Source organism: Colias eurytheme, chromosome 28 (assembly GCF_061535395.1).
Source record: "Colias eurytheme isolate Ceu_HAF_F1 chromosome 28, ilColEury1 Martin Lab GWU primary, whole genome shotgun sequence".
Classification (NCBI taxonomy): Eukaryota; Metazoa; Arthropoda; class Insecta; order Lepidoptera; family Pieridae; genus Colias; species Colias eurytheme.
This window is the reverse complement of record NC_143007.1, coordinates 2,656,862-2,680,117: the sequence shown is the minus strand read 5'-3', so window position 1 is coordinate 2,680,117 and position 23,256 is coordinate 2,656,862. Positions and strand designations below refer to the sequence as shown.

At 34.4% G+C, this 23,256-nt stretch overlaps 1 protein-coding gene across 1 annotated transcript in view; it reads left to right on the top strand.

Moving 5' to 3' along the window:
• The window catches only part of LOC149896509 (uncharacterized), a 46,432-nt gene extending 23,492 nt beyond the window's left edge, over positions 1-22,940 (top strand). The window contains exons 2-9 of the mRNA XM_090117731.1: positions 5,958-7,399; positions 12,415-13,841; positions 14,895-14,991; positions 18,288-18,411; positions 18,880-18,913; positions 20,366-20,505; positions 21,958-22,051; positions 22,470-22,940. Of these exons, the coding sequence (XP_089973857.1) occupies positions 5,958-7,399; positions 12,415-13,841; positions 14,895-14,991; positions 18,288-18,411; positions 18,880-18,913; positions 20,366-20,505; positions 21,958-22,051; positions 22,470-22,568 (3,457 nt within the window). The 3' untranslated portion in view covers positions 22,569-22,940. The remainder of the gene's footprint in view (positions 1-5,957; positions 7,400-12,414; positions 13,842-14,894; positions 14,992-18,287; positions 18,412-18,879; positions 18,914-20,365; positions 20,506-21,957; positions 22,052-22,469) is intronic.
• The last annotated feature ends 316 nt before the right edge of the window (positions 22,941-23,256 follow it).

The window sequence follows — 23,256 nt, the reverse complement described above, 5'->3', positions numbered from 1 at the left end:
TTGCTGCTCCGCCCCATACTTGAATACAATAACTTAGAATCGATTGACCAATGGCAAAATATACTTTTTTTAATATATCTATGTCAGCGATGTCGCGAAGCTTCCTGAATATGACCATTAGTTTGCGAGTGCGTGATGCCAGAGTTTGAATGTGATACTTCCAGGTTAGTTGGTTATCTAAGTGAACACCTAAGTATTTGATGGTAAGAGCACTTTCTAATATCTTACACTGGCACGATTTATTTTCTTGTGGATGGTTGAATGTCTTACAAGTATGTGATGTTATAGTGAGTTCTTTCGGCTGTGAACACTTGTACAAAGAGAAGGTTAAGTATTTTGTTTTATTTAGATTGATGGTTAAAATGTTTTGACTTAACCAAGACATAACTATTGCCAGTCCATCCTCTGCAGATTTTTTTGTGCTGTTCCAGTCATTACCACTAAATACGATGGCAGTATCATCAGCAAATGAAACAACATGGCCGTTAGATAGGGTCAGATTGGAAAGTTCGTTTAAGTATACGAGGAACAACGTCGGACCGAGCACACTACCCTGTGGTACACCATAAGATACGGTATGCATTGAACTTACTTCACTTCCAATCTTCACCATCTGTTTACGGTCTGTTAGGTAACTTGCGAGTAGTTGCAATGGTAATCCTCGAACACCAGCTCGTTCAAGTTTCATTAAAAGGATAGGTATTGAAACCGTATCAAAGGCTTTAGCCAGGTCCAGGAATACACCAATGCATTTTTTTTTGCTGTCGAGATTACTAATAATGTGATTCGTCAAATCAGCTATAGCGTCTTTGGTGGATTTGCCTCTCAGGAAACCATATTGATGCATCGAGAAGAAATTAGTCTTATGTAAAAACTCGTAGAGCCTTGAGTTAATAATTTTTTCTAGGATTTTCGACATTATAGGCAGCATAGCTATTGGACGAAAATTATCAACTCGATCTTGGTCTCCTGATTTATGAATAGGACGAATCAAAGCAATTTTGAAAGCGTCTGGAAATACTCCGCATCTTAATGACAGATTACATATATGGACCATGACAGGAACAAGGTACTCTTTATTCAGCTTAAATATGTTTGAGGGTATATTATCATAACCTGTAGAATTATTCTTAAGGCCGTTGAAAATTTCAGTCATTTCATAGACATCCGTGTCTCTCAAACCCATAGATGCACAAGGAATTTGTTGATTATTAGAATTAAGATTATTGTTGTCATTGTTATTGGAGTCTTTAATTAAGTTTTCAGCCATAGTTTTACCTATATTTGCAAAATATTTATTGACATCATCCAGCGTTTGATTAAATTTTATTAATTTCTGATTGTCACATTCAATTGGGGTCATATTAGCAAATTTTTTAATGAGTTTCCAGGTTTGTTTGTCATTTCTCTTACATTTGTTTAGTTCAGCTCTTTCATAAGCGTTTTTAACCTTTCTTAAAATATTGGTACAGAAATTTCTATATCGCGAGTAAGTGATTCTTAAAGTCTGATTATTGGGCTGTTGTTTCAGTTTCAGGTGCATCTTGTCCCTGTTTCTTATACATCTTAAAAGACCCGGTGTTATCCACGGTTTCCGAGGAACGTAATTTCTTGAAATCACTTTGTATATGACATTAGTTTGTATTAATTTTTGTAGATATTTAATTAGAGCGTCAGCAGCTAAGTTTACATCAGTTAACTGTAGTATATCATTGAAATTATTATTTTTTATTTCATTCGAAACAATATCATAGTCAATTTTCACTAACTCTATCGAATTACTATTTTTAATTTTTATGTGTTCCATCCAAAGAATTACAGCAGAATAAAAACCCTAATCGTTCAAATAAAATAAATTCAACGCTATAAAAAGCAACGGTAATTACATGTATCGTACACGGCAAGGCTGTAACAGATAAAAATGCAATCAATATTGCAATTTGATTGCAATTTTTCATATAAGTAATTACTAAATTATATCGACACGTTCACACCACTCGCAATTCGCCAGACAAAGCGTAAATTGCTCTATCTCACGCAAAAGTGGATTACAAATGGTTCTGATGATGTGCAGCATTATTGTGGAATATGCACTCTTTCATTGAGATATTAAAGATCAAATTCAAATGCTTGGTTTGGTTGTTTGAATTAATAGTGTGCTGCCTTTACTCCGGGACTTGGTACATTGTTAATGTTCAGTTCTATTGAATTAAGGCAATAAAATTCCACTCTCTATAAACCTCAAGGTCAAATTCCCAGGAAAAAGTATATGTCATTGTGATGGTTATAAAATCAATAATTTCCATATTGAATGAATATGCTACACAGCAAAATATAATATACTAGCGGTCCGCCCCGGCTTCGCCCGTGGTACATATTTCGCAATAAAAGGTAGCCTATGTTCTTTCTCAGGGTCTAAAGATTATCTGTGCCAAATTTCATCAAAATCGGTCCAGTAGTTTATGCGTGAAAATCATACATACATACATACACACATACATACAAACCTTTCCTCTTTATAATATTAGTATAGATAAACGACAATAGTAAAACCCTAAACTAGTAATGTTCCTGAAATTAAGAATTATTAATCAACAAAATTAATTCGGATAGGTAAAATAATTTACTTAAAAACTACTGTGTAAAAGTGAATTCCCTGTCTCAGAGCTGAAATTATCTTTACTTCACCATCAAAATAAAGCCATAGGCCTTTTATTTCCTACTAAACTGACATTTTTTTAGTACCCACTCGGGATCGAATTACCGATTAGGCGTGTATTTTATTCGTAATATTTTAATAGCAAACAATAATAAGTTTAAGTACGCAATATCTAATACCTTATACTCCCGTTTAAAATACATACAAACTACATATAATACACTAGCTGCTCCGCGCGGTTTCACCCCCGTGGCTCCACTCCTGTTGCCCGTAGCGTGATGAAATATAGCCTATAACTTTCCTCGATAAATGGGCTATCTAATCACCGAAAGAATTTTTCAAATCGGGTCAGTAGTTCCCGAGATTAGTGCGTTCAAACAAACAAACAAACAAACTCTTCAGCTTTATAATATTAGTATAGATATGTGAAAAAACCATCATCGTCACCTGATTTCCTGACTGGCTTAGTCACATCCGTGCTAATATCCTTATGGTCAATGGGATACACGACACTTGTGTATACTTATCATCAGTAGTTTCTTTGTTTGTTTGAACGCGCTAATCTCAAGAACTACTGGTCCGAATTGAAAAATTCGGTGTTAGATAGCCCATTTATCGAGGAAGGCTATATATCATCACGTTAAGACCAACAGGAGCGGGGCAATGCGGGTAAAACCGCGGAGCACAGATGGTATAAAATATAATTTGAGCCTTCAATGATCTAGCCGCTAAGCTTGTAAACAGTTTCTTTATATGCCATATCTTTTTCTTGATTAATCTGATATATTTTAATAGTAAGATATATACTCTGAATATGTATATTATTTACTGGAACTATTATATTGCCTTTTGCCAAAAATGCCTTGTCAAAGATGAAAGTTTCTGTATCCATCTATGGAAAACTTTTGGGAAAGTAAGTCATATCATATGTTCAAATGTCTGTACAGTCTGTTCTGAAGAGGAGTGCACCCACTTTAAATTCTACATCCGATGATTTATGTTTTGTTTATTATGAAATCAAATAATTGCACAATGGCTATGACCTTCTACTCGCGGAATTCTAAAAAGATCTGAGGTCAGAAACTCGTTTCCTATAATGGTATTATGTACGCAAACGTTAATAGAATATTCACATGTATGGAACCTGTTCTGTGTTATCTCAAATACGAGCTAAGACATTATACTCAGTTAAATGTTAGAAAATTCTGGAATCATACACTTTAATACAGGGAGAAATAGGAATAGGAGAGAGATATGGGAAAACGTTCTAACTTAAAAATACAAAAAAGTAAGTCAATTGATTGTAAAATTTAACCAGGTTGAGGTCCCACGAAATGTGTTATATTACACAGATAGCTAATGTCTATCATCTAGGCTCATTCTGTACAAACGCACTTCAATACTTGGCTTTTCATACGACAGGTCAAATACTAATCCGGAGGTAATAAATTAGTCTAAAATCAATGATAAAGTTTATAGACTGTGCATTTTCCAGTCCGTACTGGTCTACTCCTTGTGAAATAAATCGCGTTTAAAATCCGTTTATCTTTAATTTCTAGATTAAAGACTGTCCTTAACATGAAAGTACCCACAGTTTTCTACGTTCATGTGTTCTGCATCAGGTTAGCCATCCTATTGCATTTTTCGATATAACATTCTCAACTATCTCGATAAACAATGGTGAAACTCGATAGTCTCACAATTTTTACTTTGTTTTATACATACATATTGATCATTTATATCGTATTTCCCCTCAAATGTACCAGGTTCGAACCCCACGTGTCCTGGCACTCCCTGACTCGATAAAGCTAAATGATTAGAACGAATCACGCAATGTTTTTGTTTTAAAAACTGCTTGGATCGATATGGTTTTAAAATTTGTTTGTTAAGCATCTAGTAAAGGTAGTCCTAGATTTGTACAATAATGCTAGGCGTCCATTAGAGACGGATCGGGTCGGGCCGCAGCGCACCGGCGGCAGAAATCCGCCTGCGAAGCGATATCCGCCAATGCGTTGCGGCCCGCCCCGACCCGATCCGTCGCTAATCGACGATGTTTCATACAAAACACAGGCCGGCGTATTTTTGCGTTGCGATGCGGCCCGGCCCGATCCGCCTAGTAGACGCCAGCCATAAGGGTGCTTTTCCACTAGAGATATGCGATGATGCGTAGGGAGAGACGTGTTTGTAAACAACCAATAGTATTGCTTCAAACCCTTAATGTAGCGATATGCAAGTTGATATTTTATTTAGTATTAAATTCAGAGCCAAGTATTGCTAGATTTTTTTCAACGATTTACAGGTCAATAATTTATAAATATAACCTCAGACAATACAGACAGATCTCAAAACACGCGAGCAAAATTTTCATAATTATCATGATAAAATCGTATTATTGTTTTATGGGGTAAGTAAGTAATGAGTATGTATAATTTGCGACGTAATTAAACTAAATGTAACACAAGATTCCGTCCTTGGATATACGATACAGTACGAATAGCAAGTTAATTAGAACTTTGTTTGTGTTGATGATAAACGGGTTATTATCATTGCAATTTGTGCAGTTTTTTGTAGTAAGTTATATTTTGTAAAACTTAAAATACCTGGGGTTTCTTTAGTTTTAAGAAAATGGCAAATAAGTTTGAAACCTGAAAGTAGAGAGAACGTTTTGGTAAAAAAAATTTACTGTGATACACGTACGTGAGGTAATCATGTAAATTATGTTAGGAGTAATTTCGGTTAAATATTTTTGATTATAGAATGATTATCAAGTAGGTGTCGTATCAATATTTAGCCATGACTATTCATTAAACGTTTATTGTACCAAGTAACAAGTAACAATATATTATTTACCTAAATACATGTTTTCTAAGGTTATATTACTATTTCAGTACATCTTCATAATATATTTAACTCCATTATAAATGTTTCACAGATCTTCAAATTACCATGCATTTACATACCTAGTAACATTTGATACATGTTAGTTCTTTTATTGTCTTTCTTTCTTTATCATTTCCCTATGAGTGTTTAACTTATTTTAATCCATGTGTGTGTGTTGGTAAGTATTTGTTATTTTTATGTTTTGCTTTAATTTTGCTTGTGTGTGTTTCTTGTGCTAACCCAGTTGTTTATTTCAATTTATTTATTTATGTTGTTTATTTTAAATTGAGATTTTTATGAAAAAGTGTTAACGTTAAAGTTGATAAAAATAAAGTTACTTTTGTATGGCAATTTCAATTGCAATAATAGAAAATATGTGCTTCAAGCTGTTGACTAATTGTTTCATTTTTGTTCACAGCGATTTACCTGATGAGGAGGACAAAAAGTCGCCGGTTCTTCTTCTAGGTGTTAACAAAATATCGGATTCGCCGTCTTTCGTAAGGAGAAGAGCAAATGATCCTCATGCCACCGGCTCGATTAGATTCTTCCGACCACCGAAGTCGAAGTACACGCGGGGCTTAAATGGCGACGAACGGCTGGAGAAGATACGACAGGACCTCCTCGTCCACAAACATAAACCTGACACGTACATTCCAACTACAAGTCATAATATTCACGTGGAGTCCGATACTAAAAGGCCATGCGTTAAACTCAGCTGCATAGGTAATTGCATCTGCGATAGAAAACAATCTTCCTCCAATCGAGGCTCCTTCTCTTTCCATCGACCAGACAATCGCCAATCATCTCTATGCCCATCAGAAGCGTACAGGAAACCTGATGACAGAAGTCCAGATCATTCAGAGCGAGATATAGAGTTTAAATATACAGAGCACATTCCAGAAAATCAACCGTCTAGCAGCAAGCAAAATTCCTACAACGTCACGCCTAAATCCACAGAACGAAGAAGCGTATTGCTCTCCAATCTCAATGAGAGATTTCGTAAAACTCTCAGCTTGGATTCGCGGAAAATTGAAACGAACCGCGTACCGTTAAGTCTGCCTAAAGAATCTAGACCAAAATCATTAGTTAACACAAGTAACATCTGTGTTCAGCAATACAGCTCTAGAGATCCGTTTGTCGCATCGAATTTTGATAAATCCAGCCGGCCAAAGAAAAAACGGAAGTCTTTCTTCTCTTTGGATACTTTTTTCGATTCCAAGAAGTCGGATACGTCATCTATAGACGACTATTGTTCGTCCAAATATAAAAGATTTGAACTTGAAAGCGATGATTCTCCGTTATTCAAACGGGACAGGGAGAAGACACCGGATCTATTGAATTTGCCACTTATAATAGATTCGGTGAGAAAAAAGCAATCAGACACTCGTCGCCAATTAGAGAAGCTAGAGAATCATTATTACAAAAGTCTTACTAAACCACAGACGGTTATAGACGCTGTACCGGCGGACGCGACTGACGAACATGGTTTAAACGGACATTCCAATCACCTATTCGTATATGACGATGACGTTGAATACATTGAGCCTATACGAAGCAATTTTACAAGTCAGAGCACATTGATATTGGACAAGACTGGCGATACGCTGAAACCTGATTCCATACTAACCATAAACACTGATGAGACTGATATAAGACTACCAAGTTCTACTGTTTCGCCAAAGTCCAACGAAGTGCGTATAGAACACGACCTAGATAGCATAGGTCCGTACGAAATAGAGGTTAAACCGGCCGATCTTTTAAAGAATAGCTCAAAGAAATTGGTTGTGAAAGTAATGGATAAGTCTGTGGACTCTATCGGCAGTTGCTCGCTGGACGTCGACGCCAGCACCGATTTTTCAGGTAAATTTAGATATATAGAATACGTGTAAATGAAGATGTTAGATGAAGCAATTGCTACCGATAGTATTTAATATTAATCATCTATTTCATCTTCACAAACACGGTTGATGTTTGTCGTGTGTCGCTTAGTTGTAAGCATGTTTATTGTTATGTATCGATCTTTATTTCTTGCTATTAGTTATCTCTTTTTATTGTCTAGCTTTTTTGTTATTGTTATCATGTACGCTAGTGTAAGCTTTTACTTTTCGATGTGGTATTTATTTATTAATAAACATTTCATTTCTGTTTCCATGTGTTTTCTTTTATTGTGAATGTTTCGCTTTTTAGTTAGATGTAAGTTTTATCGTTTCGTACATTATTAATAGAATCGATATCTTATAAGATACAAGGTAGGAATTTAGTTCACTATTATACTTCCTTCACTTTCATTCCAGTCACATTTAAAGTTCTATTTTATAATCTTTATAAATGTTTTAATAGTACATTCTAAAATACATTTCCCTGCAAGTAGTAATAGGTTATATATGTGCTATGTTGAACTAGTTTTATCAAAATTAGTTAAAAAGATACAAGCTAAACTTTAAATTAGAATCAAAATTTTAGAGTCACTCATATCCATTGTTATTAACCGACTTCAAAAAAAAGGAGGAGGTTATCAATTCGGCCGGTATGTTTTTTTTTTATGTATGTACACCGATTACTCTGTGGTTTCTGAACCGATTTACGTGATTCTTTTTTTGTTCGATGCGGGATGGTGTCGAATTGGTCCCATAAAAATTTTATTCGGATAGGCCCAGTAGCTTTTATTTTATGAGCATTTTTGTCTGTATTTGTAAATGTTGCAAGTGCAAGTTTGAAGTCGGTTGTTTTTAACGCAGTTATTGCACGCCTCATAAGCGAAGCGTTGAGGTGGGTACTACTGTCACTTCGCGCAAAACATCTGATTTTTCAAACTTAAAATGTCTTTATGTATCATACATTGCACTTGTAAGATAATACATACACACACATATTAAGAAAAAACACTATTTTTAACGTTCATGATATTTTTGATGTCATTTTTGTTATTTAAACTAGTTAAAAAACAGTTTAAAAAAGTTCTGTCTTGGACGTCCGTGTGTCTGTATGTGCGGATCCTTTTTCTTGTTAACACGATAGCGACCGAAATACTTTACTAATCGAGTCTTTTTTTTTCTCTTACGCTTGAGTATGCTCAGGAATAGAACCCTTTAATTTTTCAGGGTCTGATTCGATGTGGTTTAATTGTTATTAAATAAACAAAAATAATAATTAATAAATATTTATTAAAAAAAAAATATGAGGCGTGCACTTTTGGATTTTCCAAATTATTTAGATTTCTTTGCTCATATCCAAACTATTTTCATCAATTTGCAATTTCCCTTCGACGTCAAATATGAATATGATACATCATACAATATTAATTTTACGCGGCAAAAGCTTATATTTTATCAAGCTTTCAACGATAATAGTTTTAATAACGCTTCACTCTTATCATTATTAATTAAGATACATGTTAAATAGGGATACATATAAGCAAGGTGCATATATACAAAAGATGTCTGCAGTCTGTAAGTGGCTCTTAATGGTTTTATGAGTATAGCAACACTGTTCATGTTTTGAAAATGCATTGTTCCTAACTTTTATTATAGAAAAATATGTGTCAGTGCCTATAAAATCTATCACAATAGGCTTTCTCCAGGATTTTATAAAATATATCAAAGTGAAAATCAGAGAATAGGCGATACTTAGTCATAACAAGAAATAGCCTCCTACGTAACTGACCTTAGCTTGCAAAAAAAAATTAATAACTAGGTCATGTGGACATTTACAATTTAAATTACAAAATGCATACAAACAAAGATGTATGCCACAAGTCATCGGTTGACCTTCGTGCGGCCTACGCACTTGGTATACTCGCCATTCGGTCATTGTCTTATAACTTGTCGACTAATACGCTCGCGTAAAGTATGTAACACTGTTCAGAATATTTCATTGAACAACTTATTTCATATAAGCCCCAGTTACAAGCACATATCGTGTATATTAGTCATAAAACAAACTGTAATCGTCGTTTCCAAGACTAATGAGGAAGAAAAATAATGACAGATTAAACACAGGCGCCACAGACCGTGAAACGGAACGACATAGACCGGCCGCTACTGCGCAGGCCGCAGCCGGTGACGTTTCGAAAAAAAGTTGAAAAAAAGTTTGACACTTTGACGTCTGTGATTTTGACTCGTGCGAATCTATATAAAATTGAAATTGTAAAGTTAAAGGTTTTGTGAAGTGAAAAAACTGTTGCAAACAACGTTTAATTTTTGCGGTTAGCCCTTTGGTGGTAAGTTGAAGAATGTTATTACATGAAAAAATGTATTTTTGACCTCTGCACAGTATGTGATTTCGTAAGTTTTATTTTTTTCATGCGTACACTGTGTTACTCATTCGTTTGACTAGTTGAAGAATACTCATGTTTTCTTTATTAAGCTTTTCTCATAACATGAGTAATACTGTTATAAACGGCACATAGTTAATTTATTAGTAAGTTATCGGGAAACCATTCAGATGTATAATATTGTTGAGATAACTAAGAAATATATGCCTTAGTGTCGTGTTAATCCGCATAGGGTAAATTTGTCTGCATAAACAAATACTAATGTAGGTAAGCAATATTTGATTTCGCTTAACAATGCAGTTTTATGACCTACATCAAGTTAATAATCATCAATCTAATAATAGTTGGCATGTTTTATCAAAACCAAAGTACTAAAATACATTATAGTAGTTTGTTAAACGTAATAACTCAGGCCCCAGAATCACAGACACAATAGAAAATCTATTGTGTCGTGGACCGATCGGGCCGTTCGGGGCTCAATGGGTTAATATCTATTTAAGGAAAAAGATATTTCAACAATCTAATTATATTTTTTATGAAGAGAAATCTCTCTAACTATTAAAGAAGGTAATTATTAAACAAGTAAAACAACTAATAAAAAATATGTTACACATACTTTTTTACATATATACATACATAAATGTATTTTATGTTATAAACTCTTTAGTATTATAATTAAATGTTCTCTTTGTTGTGAATAACACAACCGTAGATACAGTTTACTGAATACCTTAACCATACATGTTGGTATAACACTTGTATTAAAATTACACTATTTATATGCATCATGCAAACCTCATTGAGTCATATACATCCCGTTTCTACATATTAAGGTGTAAGAAATGAACTATAGTATAGCTAGCTTACTGCCTGCGGCTTTGCCCACTTTGTCTAAAACCTAATAAATTATATACTAAAACCTTCCACTTGAATCACACTATCTATTAAAAAAAAGGAAAAACGCATTAAAACTGTTGCATAGTTTTAAAGATTTGAGCATACAAAGGGACAGAGAAAGCGACTTTGTTTTATACTATGTAGTTATTTATAGATGGGTATAGAAAGATATTTATATATTTTTGTGACAAAATCAATACATACAGCTGTTGTGATGGGTAAAAGTAATAAATGCTTATTAATGTAGTAAAGGTATGAAATTTATATTTTATATCATAGTGATTCAGTGAACACTGTCTTACCATTTCATCCAGTACAAAATAAACCTTACAGCCTATTTAATAACTTCAAAATTGCACAAATGAGTGAACATATCTTTAATTTACAATTACTAACATCAGCTATATAAAATACTAGCTGTGCTGCGTTCACCCGCATTACTCCGCTCCTGTTGGTCTTAGCATGATGATATATAGCCTATATTACTCGTGGATAATGTAGCTATCGAATGGCGAAAGAATTTTTAAAATCGGTCCAGTGGTTTAAATGAGCCTATTCATTACAAACAAACAAAGTTTTCCTCTTTATAATATTAGTGTAGAATGTAGATACATTTTGACACTTTAAACAGATTATAAATTTTATAATGAGCGAACTACAGTGTTGAAAAAAAAAGGTAATTTCATTGTTTCATCCGTAAAACAGCTTATCTAATTTATTATTTTCATTCATAAATGCATAGAAATTATCTAACTATTAATAAATATGAATGATTTAGCCATCTCATCTTATTTACAATTTAAATTAATTACAAAGTAAACAGTCTTGCCATTTTGCAAATTCGTGGCATATTATAAAACAGCTGTTTAAAAAATTACGTCAAATTTAATTCTTATAAAACATAATAAATATCTCGATTAACAAATTATCAATCGCGACCTTGTTGATAAAATAATCTATAGAGTAAAAATGGTATGCTCACTCATTGCACAAACACCAGTGGCAAATGTGCTTTGTAATAAAACTAGCTTTCCGCCCGCGGATTCGCCCGCTTTGTCAAAAACCTAATTTATTATATACTTAAACTTTCCTCTTGAATCGCTTTATCTATTAAAAAAAATCGCATCAAAATCCGTAGCGTAGTTTGAAAGATTTAAGCATACATAGGGACAGAAAGCGACTTTACTTTATACTTTAAGCATACATGGCGACTTCGTTATATACTGTGTAGTGATTATGTGTGATTATTTCCCAATGTTTACGTGTGAGTTGCTCAATGCTTAGAATTTGCGTAATATTAGCGCCGTATTTGTATAAAATATGCTAAATAAGTGCTTTGACATTTTCTTTGTAGATTTTTTGCATTGTTCAGTCACGGTGTCATGTTTGTTTTGTGATGCTTATGTAATTTTTAATCATAGATGTGGTTTGAGATTAAGTTGAAGATATATGTTTGTACTTAAGTATGTGTTGAAGTGTAGTAATATAATTTTGTGTAGATTATTTTTATTGGCACAAAAATACCATTGTTTATAACAAATAGGTGGCCTCTTGTGTGCATAAAATCGAATTAAGTTAATTTAAATGTAAAATAAACATCCTCTTCTCATTAATGTTCTTATTGATGTGATATTAAGCAAAATTTTAACAATCGTTTTACTAAATTTTACTAATAATCAGACTAATGAAAATGTATTTCTTACAGATACCACATCAGGAAGCTTGAATCTCTTAACACCATCATCAACAACTAGTCGGATAAAGGAATTCACATCGCGAATACAAGAAAGGGCTGGTTCCCTACAACCAAATATCACTCCGACTCCTCTATCACCACCAAGAACTCCTGAAGATTCTACACCAACACCAAAACATCAAGCTCAGAAGTCAGAAAACCTCTTAAAACCACCTCCAAAGATTCTCGTAGACTCGTCGAGTCACAGATCGCGAAGTCATCACAAGAAACGCGACGATCCACCGCAAAAGAAGCCCAGCTATTTAAATTTGGCATGCTCCGTCAATGGTTACACGAATCTCACGACATACGATTCCAAATTACGCCAGGACATCAATAAAAGCCGCGAAGCATCGCCCATAAGGCCGATAACACACACATACCAGTACAGAAGCGAAAATAACTCGCTTCTCGTGCCTGTGCCCGTCAGCGCTAACAAACTGCTGGTGCCGACGTTCGTTCCTCATGATACTCGGACGAATTTGACACCAAAAGCGCCTTCAAAGGCGCACACGGATCCATATATAGCTACGCCCTCCCATGCTTATATGGCTGCTGAGAATAAGCAGTTGAAGAACGACTTCCTGGGACCAACGATGACGACCACCAGTCGTTCGTACATATCGACTGAGAGCAAAAACTTTGCGTCCTCAATGCTTCAGAAGGACGAAGTGGATAATGCTAAAGAAGTAGCCTTTAAGTCTAGTTATTCGGAATCAAATTTTAGGCAAACGGTAACAACGAATGGCAAGGAGAGTAGGTTTAGTGCTGAATCGTATACTATTTCGTCCAACGAAGTTTCGAAGAGGGTAGAGATAACTAAGGAAAATGGGGAGCAATTGACGAGCCCTATGAAAAGTTTTATACAGCAACGCGTTGAGCGTCTGTACGGACCAGGCGCGTTGGCTCAAGGCTTTTTCAATCAAAAGCGACACAAATTGAAGAGTTCCAGCGAGGACGATGAGGCCAAAGTCCTAACAGAGAAATCTCTGAACTGCCAGAGCGATAGGTTCGTGTCTCCACGGAGATCAGACGACAGCTTCGACAGTGAAAACAGCAGTCCTACAAAAGAAGATTCCTCTGTCCTACCAGTCCTAAGGCATTTGCGGCCGGAATTTCGTGCGCAATTACCAGTTCTATCCCCGAGGAAGAGTAAGGCGGATTTGTCGCCTCAGAAATCGGATATTCCGCAAGAAAAGACTGATGAGAAAGTTAGTGAAGTGGCGAATGGTGATACTGTGATAATAGACGTGAAATCGAATGGTGTGAACGGTGTGGGGACGAGTAATGGGGAGGTTGTTAAAGACGCGTATTATTTCATCGATTTGGAGAAGAAGGAAACGGAGCGGCTCATTGCGCTCGCCGTTGGAGCTGAGAAGGAATTGGAAAGCTTACAGGTGAGTTCTTATAATATACTAGTGGTCCGCCCCGGCTTCGCCCGTGGTACCTACATGTTTAAACTATCCTATCTCTCAAGTTGGATCGAACTGCACATGGTGTGCAAATTTTATTATAATCGGTTTAGGAGTCCATTGAGGACAAACATTGTGACACGAGATTTATATATATTAAGATTATTACTATTTAAGTATTTACTGAGCGAATTAACAGAAATTTTTTCGATAATTTTCAAATAAAATAAAAAATTAGTAAACCACTTATTTATTTACAAGAAATTTGGGTACAAATATTGATAAATCATTACTATAAAATTAATATTAATTCAATACAATTGATATAGACTGTTTCTATAGAAACATTTAAAATATACCTTATAATTCTTGTATTAATTTGCCATTGAAATCTTCAATGTTAAATTGATCTAAAATGATTTAAAACACATCACTTTATATCTGAACTAAGAACTGATTTATTGGTCTATGTTCATATTAATATGATGAATGGGAAGGAAAACATTAATTGTATATTATATTCATACGGTAGTTACTGAGTAACTACCGTTTGCCGAACTAAAATCACTTAAATATAAATTAAATTGTTGAGTTTATAAAGTATAATTAGTTAAATGTTAAATGTAAGTAGTAATTAGTTCTGAGGCATACTTAGAAAAGTTTTGTAATTTAAATTAAGATCAACAATAAAGGCTTTTTATTTTTTATTTTATTTTTTTATTTATTTTATTTCATATTCATACGAACATAATCTCAAACTATTAGTTTAATTTGAAGAAGAAATAGTGTTAATAGTAGAAATAATTAGAAACTAGCTTTTTCTCTTTACCATAAACTAACTCTTGAGTATTTGTATATTGATTCAATCCACCAATTTTTTGTTATTTCTATAACTAAATAACACAAGGTATGAATATAAGTTTTAATAAATAAAAAGCTACCCAGATAGATAACATAACGATAATTAATCTTTTGTTTTTCAGAATATTTAAAAATCTATTGTTATTTGTATTAATTTTATTATGTAACAAATTTCAGAACCAAGAGAATATCAGTGAAGAAATATTGGGATTGCTCCGAGCGGCGTCAGGCAAAGCCAGACTACTAGCTACACAGAAAATGCAACAGTTTGAAGGTTAGTATGGGTTTTATTTATTTAGTACTAGCTTACCGCCCGCAGCTTCGCCCGCTTTGTCTAAAACCTTATAAATTATATACTAAAACCTTCCCCTTGAATCACTATATCTATTAAAAAAAAACCGCATCAAAATCCATTGCGTAGTATTAAAGATTTAAGCATACAAAGGGACATAGGGACAGAGAAAGCGACTTTGTTTTATACTATGTAGTGATATGCTTTAAAAACTATAAGATTGCAATTTTTGCACGCCTCATAAGCGAAGCGTTGAGGTGGGTATTACTGTCACTTCGCGCAAAACATCTGATTTTTCAAACTTTTTTTTTTTTTTTTTTTTTTTTTTTTTTTTTTCATCTGCAATCAGCGGATTTCGCTATAAGCGGATGTGTTGTAAGTCAAAGTTTGGCAGGTAGAGCGAGCCCTCCAGTGAGGACAACTGCTCTTCAAGTAAAAAAAGCTAGATTACATCTTTTCTTTTAAGACGTTTGTGGTAGGACCTTTTTATCAGTTGGCTAGCTAGTTTGTTGGGATGTTTCTCCAGTCTAGCAACATAAGATTTTGTATGCGTGTTAATTTCATCTTTTATGGAGCATATGTTAGTGTGGCTTTGAATTTCAGCATTAGTAGTAAACCAGGGGGCATTGCTGAGAGTTCGCAGTATAGTATTTTGCTGTCGTTGCAGTAGCGAGATCGATGAGTTACTGGCACTACCCCATAGTTGAATGCCGTATGTCCATATAGGTTTAATTACACTTTTGTATATCAGTAGTTTGTTGTCCAGTGACAGGCGACTTTTCCGGCCCAGTATCCAGTACAAGCTGCGGTAGCGAATGTTTATTTCTTCTCTTTTTGCTTTGATGTGGTGGTTCCAGGTCAAACGTCGATCCAAGTGTAGCCCGAGGTAGCGGACTCTGTCAGTGTGTGGTAGTGTAGAATCTTTAAGCTTTACAGGCGGGCAATCTTCTTTTCGAAGCGTAAAGGTGACGTGTACCGATTTTGAGGAGCTCGCTTTAATTTTCCACCTCTCCATCCAGTCCGTGATCGCGTTGAGACCTTTTTGTAAATTTTTTGATGCAATTGCCGGATCCTTACTACTTGCTAGTATTGCTGTGTCATCAGCGAATGTTGCTGTAGTAACGTTTTCAGTAAGCGGTAAGTCAGCTGTAAAAAGTGTGTATAGTACTGGTCCAAGCACTGAACCTTGTGGCACACCTGCTCTGATGTTGTAGATGTTTGATGTCTTTCCACTTTCCAGAATTTGAAAGCGACGTTCACTAAGATAGGATTTTATAAGTGGATAAAAGCTGTGAGGTAGATTTTGCCTTAATTTGTATAGCAAACCTTCGTGCCACACTTTGTCAAAAGCTTGCTGGATATCCAAAAACACCGATGAACAGTATTCCTTTTCTTCTAGTGACTTCCGGACTCTTTCAACTACTCTATGAACCTGTTCAATAGTGGAATGTTCCTGTCTGAAGCCAAATTGATGATCTGGAATAGCATTGTTCACTGCGAGGCAGGTAAGCATTCTGGATAACAAAATCTTTTCGAATACTTTAGACAGTATCGGTAATAGGCTAATGGGTCTATATGATGATACCTCATTAGCCGGTTTGCCAGGCTTATGTATCATCTGAATGTTTGATAATTTCCAGAGATTAGGAAAATGTTGAACCCTTATAATTCCATTATAAAGGATGGTCAGGAATACTATAACCTTACGGGGCATCTGCTTTAAAATTTCCTTGGTTATAAGATCTATACCAGGCGCTTTTTTATCTTTAAGATCTTTTATCTTCCTCCATACTTCGGCGGTAGTTACTGGTTTTGGTGGGAGAGACATTTGCATATCCTCTTTAAGGGCATTAATGATTTCATCGTCGTGTCCAGTGAATGTCTCTTTGTTGGGACGGAAAACTTTTTCTAGATGTTCGGCAAAGCAGGTTGCTTTTTCCTCTGGTGTCCTCGCCCAGCCTTGCGTTCCTTTTATTGGTGGTTTAGCATTCTGTGGACGATCATAATTTTTTGTAAACTTCCAGAGCGAGTAATTCGTCGAGGATTTTTCAAACTTAAAATGTCTTTATGTATCATACATTGCACTTGTAAGATAATACATACACACACATATTAAGAAAAAACACTATTTTTAACATTCATGATATTTTTGATGTCATTTTTGTTATTTAAACTAGTTAAAAAACAGTTTAAAAAAGTTCTGTCTTGGACGTCCGTGTGTCTGTATGTGCGGAGGATTTTCTTGTTAACACGATAGCGACCGAAATACTTTACTAATCGAGTCTTTTTTTTTTCTCTTACGCTTGAGTATGCTCAGGAATAGAATCCTTTCATTTTTCAGGGTCTGATTCGATGTGGTTTAATTGTTATTAAATAATCAAAAATAATTATTAAAAAAAAATTATGAGGCGTGCACTTTTGGATTTTCCAAACTATTTTTTGTCTATCTTTTTTCGTTTTAAAAACAACTATGATGTGTCATGGCAAAGCAACCTGGGTAAAACTTAATAAATAATCTATACTAATATTATAAAGCTGAAGAGTTTGTTTGTTTGTTTGTTTTAACGCGCTAATCTCGGGAACTACTGGTCCTGGTGGTATTTGAAAAATTCTTTCGCTGTTAGATAGCCCATTTATCGAGGAAGGTTATAGGCTATGTATCATCACGCTACGACTAACAAGAGTGGAGCCACGGGGGTGAAACCGCGCGGAACAGCTAGTGTAGGAATATGTGTGTTTAAATATGTGTAACTTGACATGAAAATTTTGGTAATAAATATAAGTATGGAGATAAAAATTTTTTTAATAATCATGTTATATTTACATTCTTTTATAAATTCGGACGGTAATCCATTTTTAAATAACACCAAATAAGCTTGTAATTTTTTTTAATAAATCCTTGAATTGTTTTTGAGTGATAACATTTAAGTAGCAACTGACTGATTTGATGTTATTTTAATTATCGTTTGCAATGCAATATGAACACGACTTTTAATCAAACTTCTCATATACACAGTGAGTGAGTGAAGTCCCATGTCCCCAAGTGGGGTAAGGGGCAGATGCATACAACTGTTTCACTGATCGATTTTCTTTAGGGACGAGTAGGTGATCAGCCTTCTGTGTCCTGCCAGACCGAGACATTTTTTCTTCGTCTTCACCGGGAATCGAACCCACAGAACCCATATACACAGTAGACACTACTTTTTATAACATTGGCCACAAAAAAATATACATTTTTTGTTTTTTTTTTCTCACAAAAACCCCTAAAAACATTCCAGGTCTCTGCTACAACAATATAAACGAGCGTGGTGACGAGCAGTTCCCTACAACATTGGAAGATCTACAAGGCTTTTGGGACATGGTCTGCTTGCAAGTTAGGAACGTGGACGCTCTATATGCACATATCGATGCGTTGAAAGCTAACAACTGGCAAGAGGTATTTATTTTATTTATTTATTTATTACACTTTACTATACTAGTATACATATTTCTATTATTATTTAAAACTAAAACTTATAGCTAGACTAGCACAGGGGGCGGCCTTATCACTAAAGAGTGATCTCTTCCAGGCATGGTACTTTGTAAGCAAAAGTTTATTTTATTTATTTATTGAGGACAACTCACATAATGGGATATACCATTACAAGATATCAGATATAAAGATACATATAGAAAAGCCAAGTGCTGTTTTAATTACAAGTTGCCATAACTTGTTAGATATTTTTATTTTCGTTAGTAGGTATAGTTAAAGTTATTTAAATAACATTCACATTGATATACAACAAAAAATTAGGCTCGTAATCATGATGAAAAAGTGTCCGAAACAAAACGCTGCCTACGCGCCAATGAGGCAGAGTTTTTGAACGCAAACATTGATGCGTTGAAAGCTAATAATTGGCAAGAGGTATGCTACTTAGCTGTAATCTGTACATCTACTATATAAAAATAAGTCGGGTTTTCCTTCCTGACGCTATAACTCCAGAACGCACGAACCGATTTCCACGGTTTTGCATTCGTTGGAAAGGTCTCGGGCTCCGTGAGGTTTATAGCAAAGAAAAGGTGTCTCTGGTGGCGAAACGGAGTTCGCCCGGTTTGCTAGTAATGTATAATTATTCTGTGACTATCTTTGTATCTGAACTATTCCTAAACGACTGAATCGATTTTTATTATTATACTAGATTTCGGCCCGCGGCTTCGCCCGCGTTTTCAAAGGAAAACACGCATAGTTCCCGTTCCCGTGGGATTTTCGGGATAAAACCTATCCTATGTGTTAATCCAAGTTACCCTCTATATGTGTGCTAAATTTCATTGTAATCGGTTCAGTAGTTTGTACGTGAAAGAGTAACAAACATCCATACATCCATACATCCATACTTACAAACTTTCGCCTTTATAATAGTAGTACGATTTTTTTGCATTTGTTTCACTTCTTGAAGTATGTAATTTTAATTTGTTAATTTTATTAAAACACTAGCAATGCCCTGCGGTTTCACCCGCATAGATAGCGATATCGTTACAGTGAAAAGTCTACTATAGGTCAGACTATAGGTTTAATTTTTAATCACATGAAAATCACCTTTACCCCGTCCCGCACTACGGCCTTTTTTTTTTGTTTTAGTGGGGAAATCTTTCATAGATACCCACGGAGGGGCCGTGGGTTATGTCGGATTCCTACCGACCAAAACCCCACTGTGTTCCGTCAAGACGCATATTGGTAGAATTCCTCCGCACTACGGCCTGCTCGAACAGTATACCTACTATTTTCTGTAGATTGACACTTTTAAAAATTCGTTATATTATCTTTTGAATGGAATATCCAATTCTTTTCATTTAAAAAGTATTTTGCTGGTATTGAAACAGTCTATAATAAAACATCATTTAATGGGATAAGGATTAATATGTGTGTATGGATAACATGGTTTGATTACTGTCGGCACTTCTATTTACTTTGAAAACGTAAAAAAGTTGTTGTAGTAACATAACTACTGAAGATGGACATATGGTATCGCGGACTTTCTTGTAGATATTGATCCATTCTATAATACCGTAGAACATTTTTTTGTTCTATCTTCAATAGATTCCGCAGCGCACGCGATGACAGAAGTTTTATTGAGGATTTTTTTACACCTTGGGTTACATTTTTGCATTTTTGGTAAGGATCTCTAATTTTTTTCAAAATGCAATATAGCCTATGTTGCTCAGTAAAGATGCAGCTTTCTAATGGTGAAAGAATTTTTTAAATCGGTCCAGTAGTTTAGGCGTGAAAACCATACATACATACATACATACATACATACATACTTACAAACTTTTCCTCTTTATAATATTAGTATAGATTATTATTGTAATATTTCAGATAGCAGCACCAATAGCGAAACCCACGGCTTCACCAGCAAGGGGCAAAGTTGTTCGCACTCCACAAGTGAAAAATGAAAAGGCAAGACTCGCTGCGGAAAAGAGAGAAGCCGATAGGAAAGCTATGTTGGAACATCGCAGGTATTTTAGTTTATCTATACTTACAATCATTTATACTAATATGTATTATAAAGCTGAAGAGTTTGTTTTTTTGTTTGAACGCGGTAATCTCAGGAACTTACTGGTCAGATTTGTAAAATTCTTTCGGTGTCAGATAGCCCATTTATCGAGGTAGGCTATAGACTATATATACAATATACATATACAATTATCACGTTAAGACCAACAGGAGCGGAGCAATGCGGGTAAAATCGCGGGGCACAGCTAGCCTATATAATAAAAATGAATCGCAGAATGTGTTGCTAAGCGTAAAACTCGAGAACGGCTCGGCATATTTTTGTTAAGGCATAAGCAAGCTGAAAGGATCTTAATGGGGAGAAAGTATATAAGGTAGAACAACGTATGCCGGGGCAGCTAGTTAAAAATATACACAAATAAAAAAATGTTGTGTGGTTTTATGAAACCACGGTAAAAGTGAAACTGTTCGAACGGTTCCGAACACTGCTTTGTGTAGCGCATGTCGCGTGTCGGTCGGCTGCCGAGTAGGTATACCTACTCGGCAGCCGCGATACACGCGACATGCGCTACACAGACCAAACAGTTTGAGACGATGTAATAAAAGTTTCACTTTAATAAATAGCTTAAATATATAAATATGATGATCTATTTAAGATGAATCGCCTATATTTTTAACGTTTTTACTGAGGAACAAGGAAGGTTCTTATAGCGATGAGAATGTCATACCAGTAAATTTCAACCAAATATGTTAATTGTTAAGGTTTTGTATACAATATATGTTAATTTATTTCTATGTCAATAGCTCACTTGAGTTGGATTTTAATAGTAAGAAAGATACTTAGATACCCCAGTGTATGTATACCCTCTTTGCACTCGATTAACATGAACAGCATCACTACATAGTATAAAACAAAGTCGCTTTCTCTGTCCCTATGTCCCTTTGTATGCTTAAATCTTTAAAACCACGCAACGGATTTGGATGCGGTTTTTTTTAATAGACAGAGTGATTTAAGAGGAAGAATTTATAAGGTTGTAGACAAAGCGGGCGAAGCCGCGGGCGTTATGCTAGTAATGTATAAAGCATGCAAAGATACAATTTCCAAATAACTTTAAATGATATGTCCAGTCCTAAAAATTGTTGGCTCATAATTATGATATAAGTAATGATTGTTAGTAGATTTAGTTCTATTCACATTACGTTACATTTAACATTACGTTGGAACACCTTGATACTGTATAATCCTTATGACCTGAGCAGTGAGCATACCTTTCATTTTAATTGAAATTCATTTTTTTGGCCCAATATAAGGGAAATCCATTTTTACATAAATGTCTAGCAATATTCCACTTAACTTTTAACTTTCCACTAAAATTTAACTTTACCTCTACCTCTCCACCAAAAATTTCACTTTACCTTTACACTTTGACTTTACACTTTCACTTTACACTTTACAGGCGTGTAGCTAGAGAGAGACAACTGGCCGCACGTGCAACCGTCGCCGGTCAGAGTCAAGAGAGAGACAACGATATGGGAGTTGAAGGGAGTCAGGTGTGTATTTATAATTATTTATAGGCTAATAAATAAAAAAGTAGATGTGCGAGATTTTTTATGTAATTTATGAAAATGTAGCTTTACAAGATTTATGTAATTTAAACTTTTATATATGTGAAATGTGAATTAAAACATTTTATTTATTTGAATAGGAATGAAATTAATTAATACTCATTAAACTATATTATAATTAAACAGTTTTAAATGAGACTTAGAAAATTAGTTAGATAGAAAGGAATACAGAATATTTAATACATGCCCTTAATTTTATACATTTCAGTCCGTTTGATTATCGAAAATCAATTGAAAATTCCCTTCTTTTATTTAGTACCAACAAATACAATACATTTTTTTAAATATTTATTACATTAATACAGATTATGTATAGTTAATCTATTTTCTTTTTATTTTTCAGGAGGTGGAAATATTCGTCGGCAAAAGCGCGCCAAAAGTGATGCCGAAAGGTGATTCCTTAAGCGCCAACCAATCGGACGCGTCTTTGGAACAGAGCTGATCATCTTAACGCGAATTAAACTTAATATATGGCTTTTAGTATTTATTGATATTAATAAACAATATATGAGAAATTGTTATTAGCATTTGGATGTAATAAGTAAATATTAAAATATAACCAACAGTATATAGCTTCATAGTTATTGGAATAAAGGTGCTTTTCTACAAATGATGTGCGAGGAATATGTTTGTAAATAACCAATAGTATCGCTTTAAACTTAAACTAAATGAAGCAATTTGATTGGTATTTAATTTAATTTAAACACATTTTCGCCCATTATTGGTGAAAAAGCACCTTTCATTTATAAATGTATGGAAGATTTAGGTGTTTAAAAATTAACGTTTGTAGGTCTGTCCTTGTAATGGGAACAAATATGGGCTAATTATGATGAAAATCAAGTATTATAGTTGTTATGTATCATTTTAGACGCAATATTCAACGTTAGATGTAAAAATTGGAAAATATAGCCTGAGAAATCAATATTACTTAAAATTTTAATTATGTCTACTTAAAGTTTTACTTAATATGTTATTTATTTCATGTAATAATATAAATACAAAACTTATAATTTCTATAATCTGTGATTATTATTTTCTTTTAAAATTATCAGTTTTATTATGTATAATATAATAATTATTAAAAGCCATATATATATAATTTCGTTATATATATCAATAGTGTATCTAAA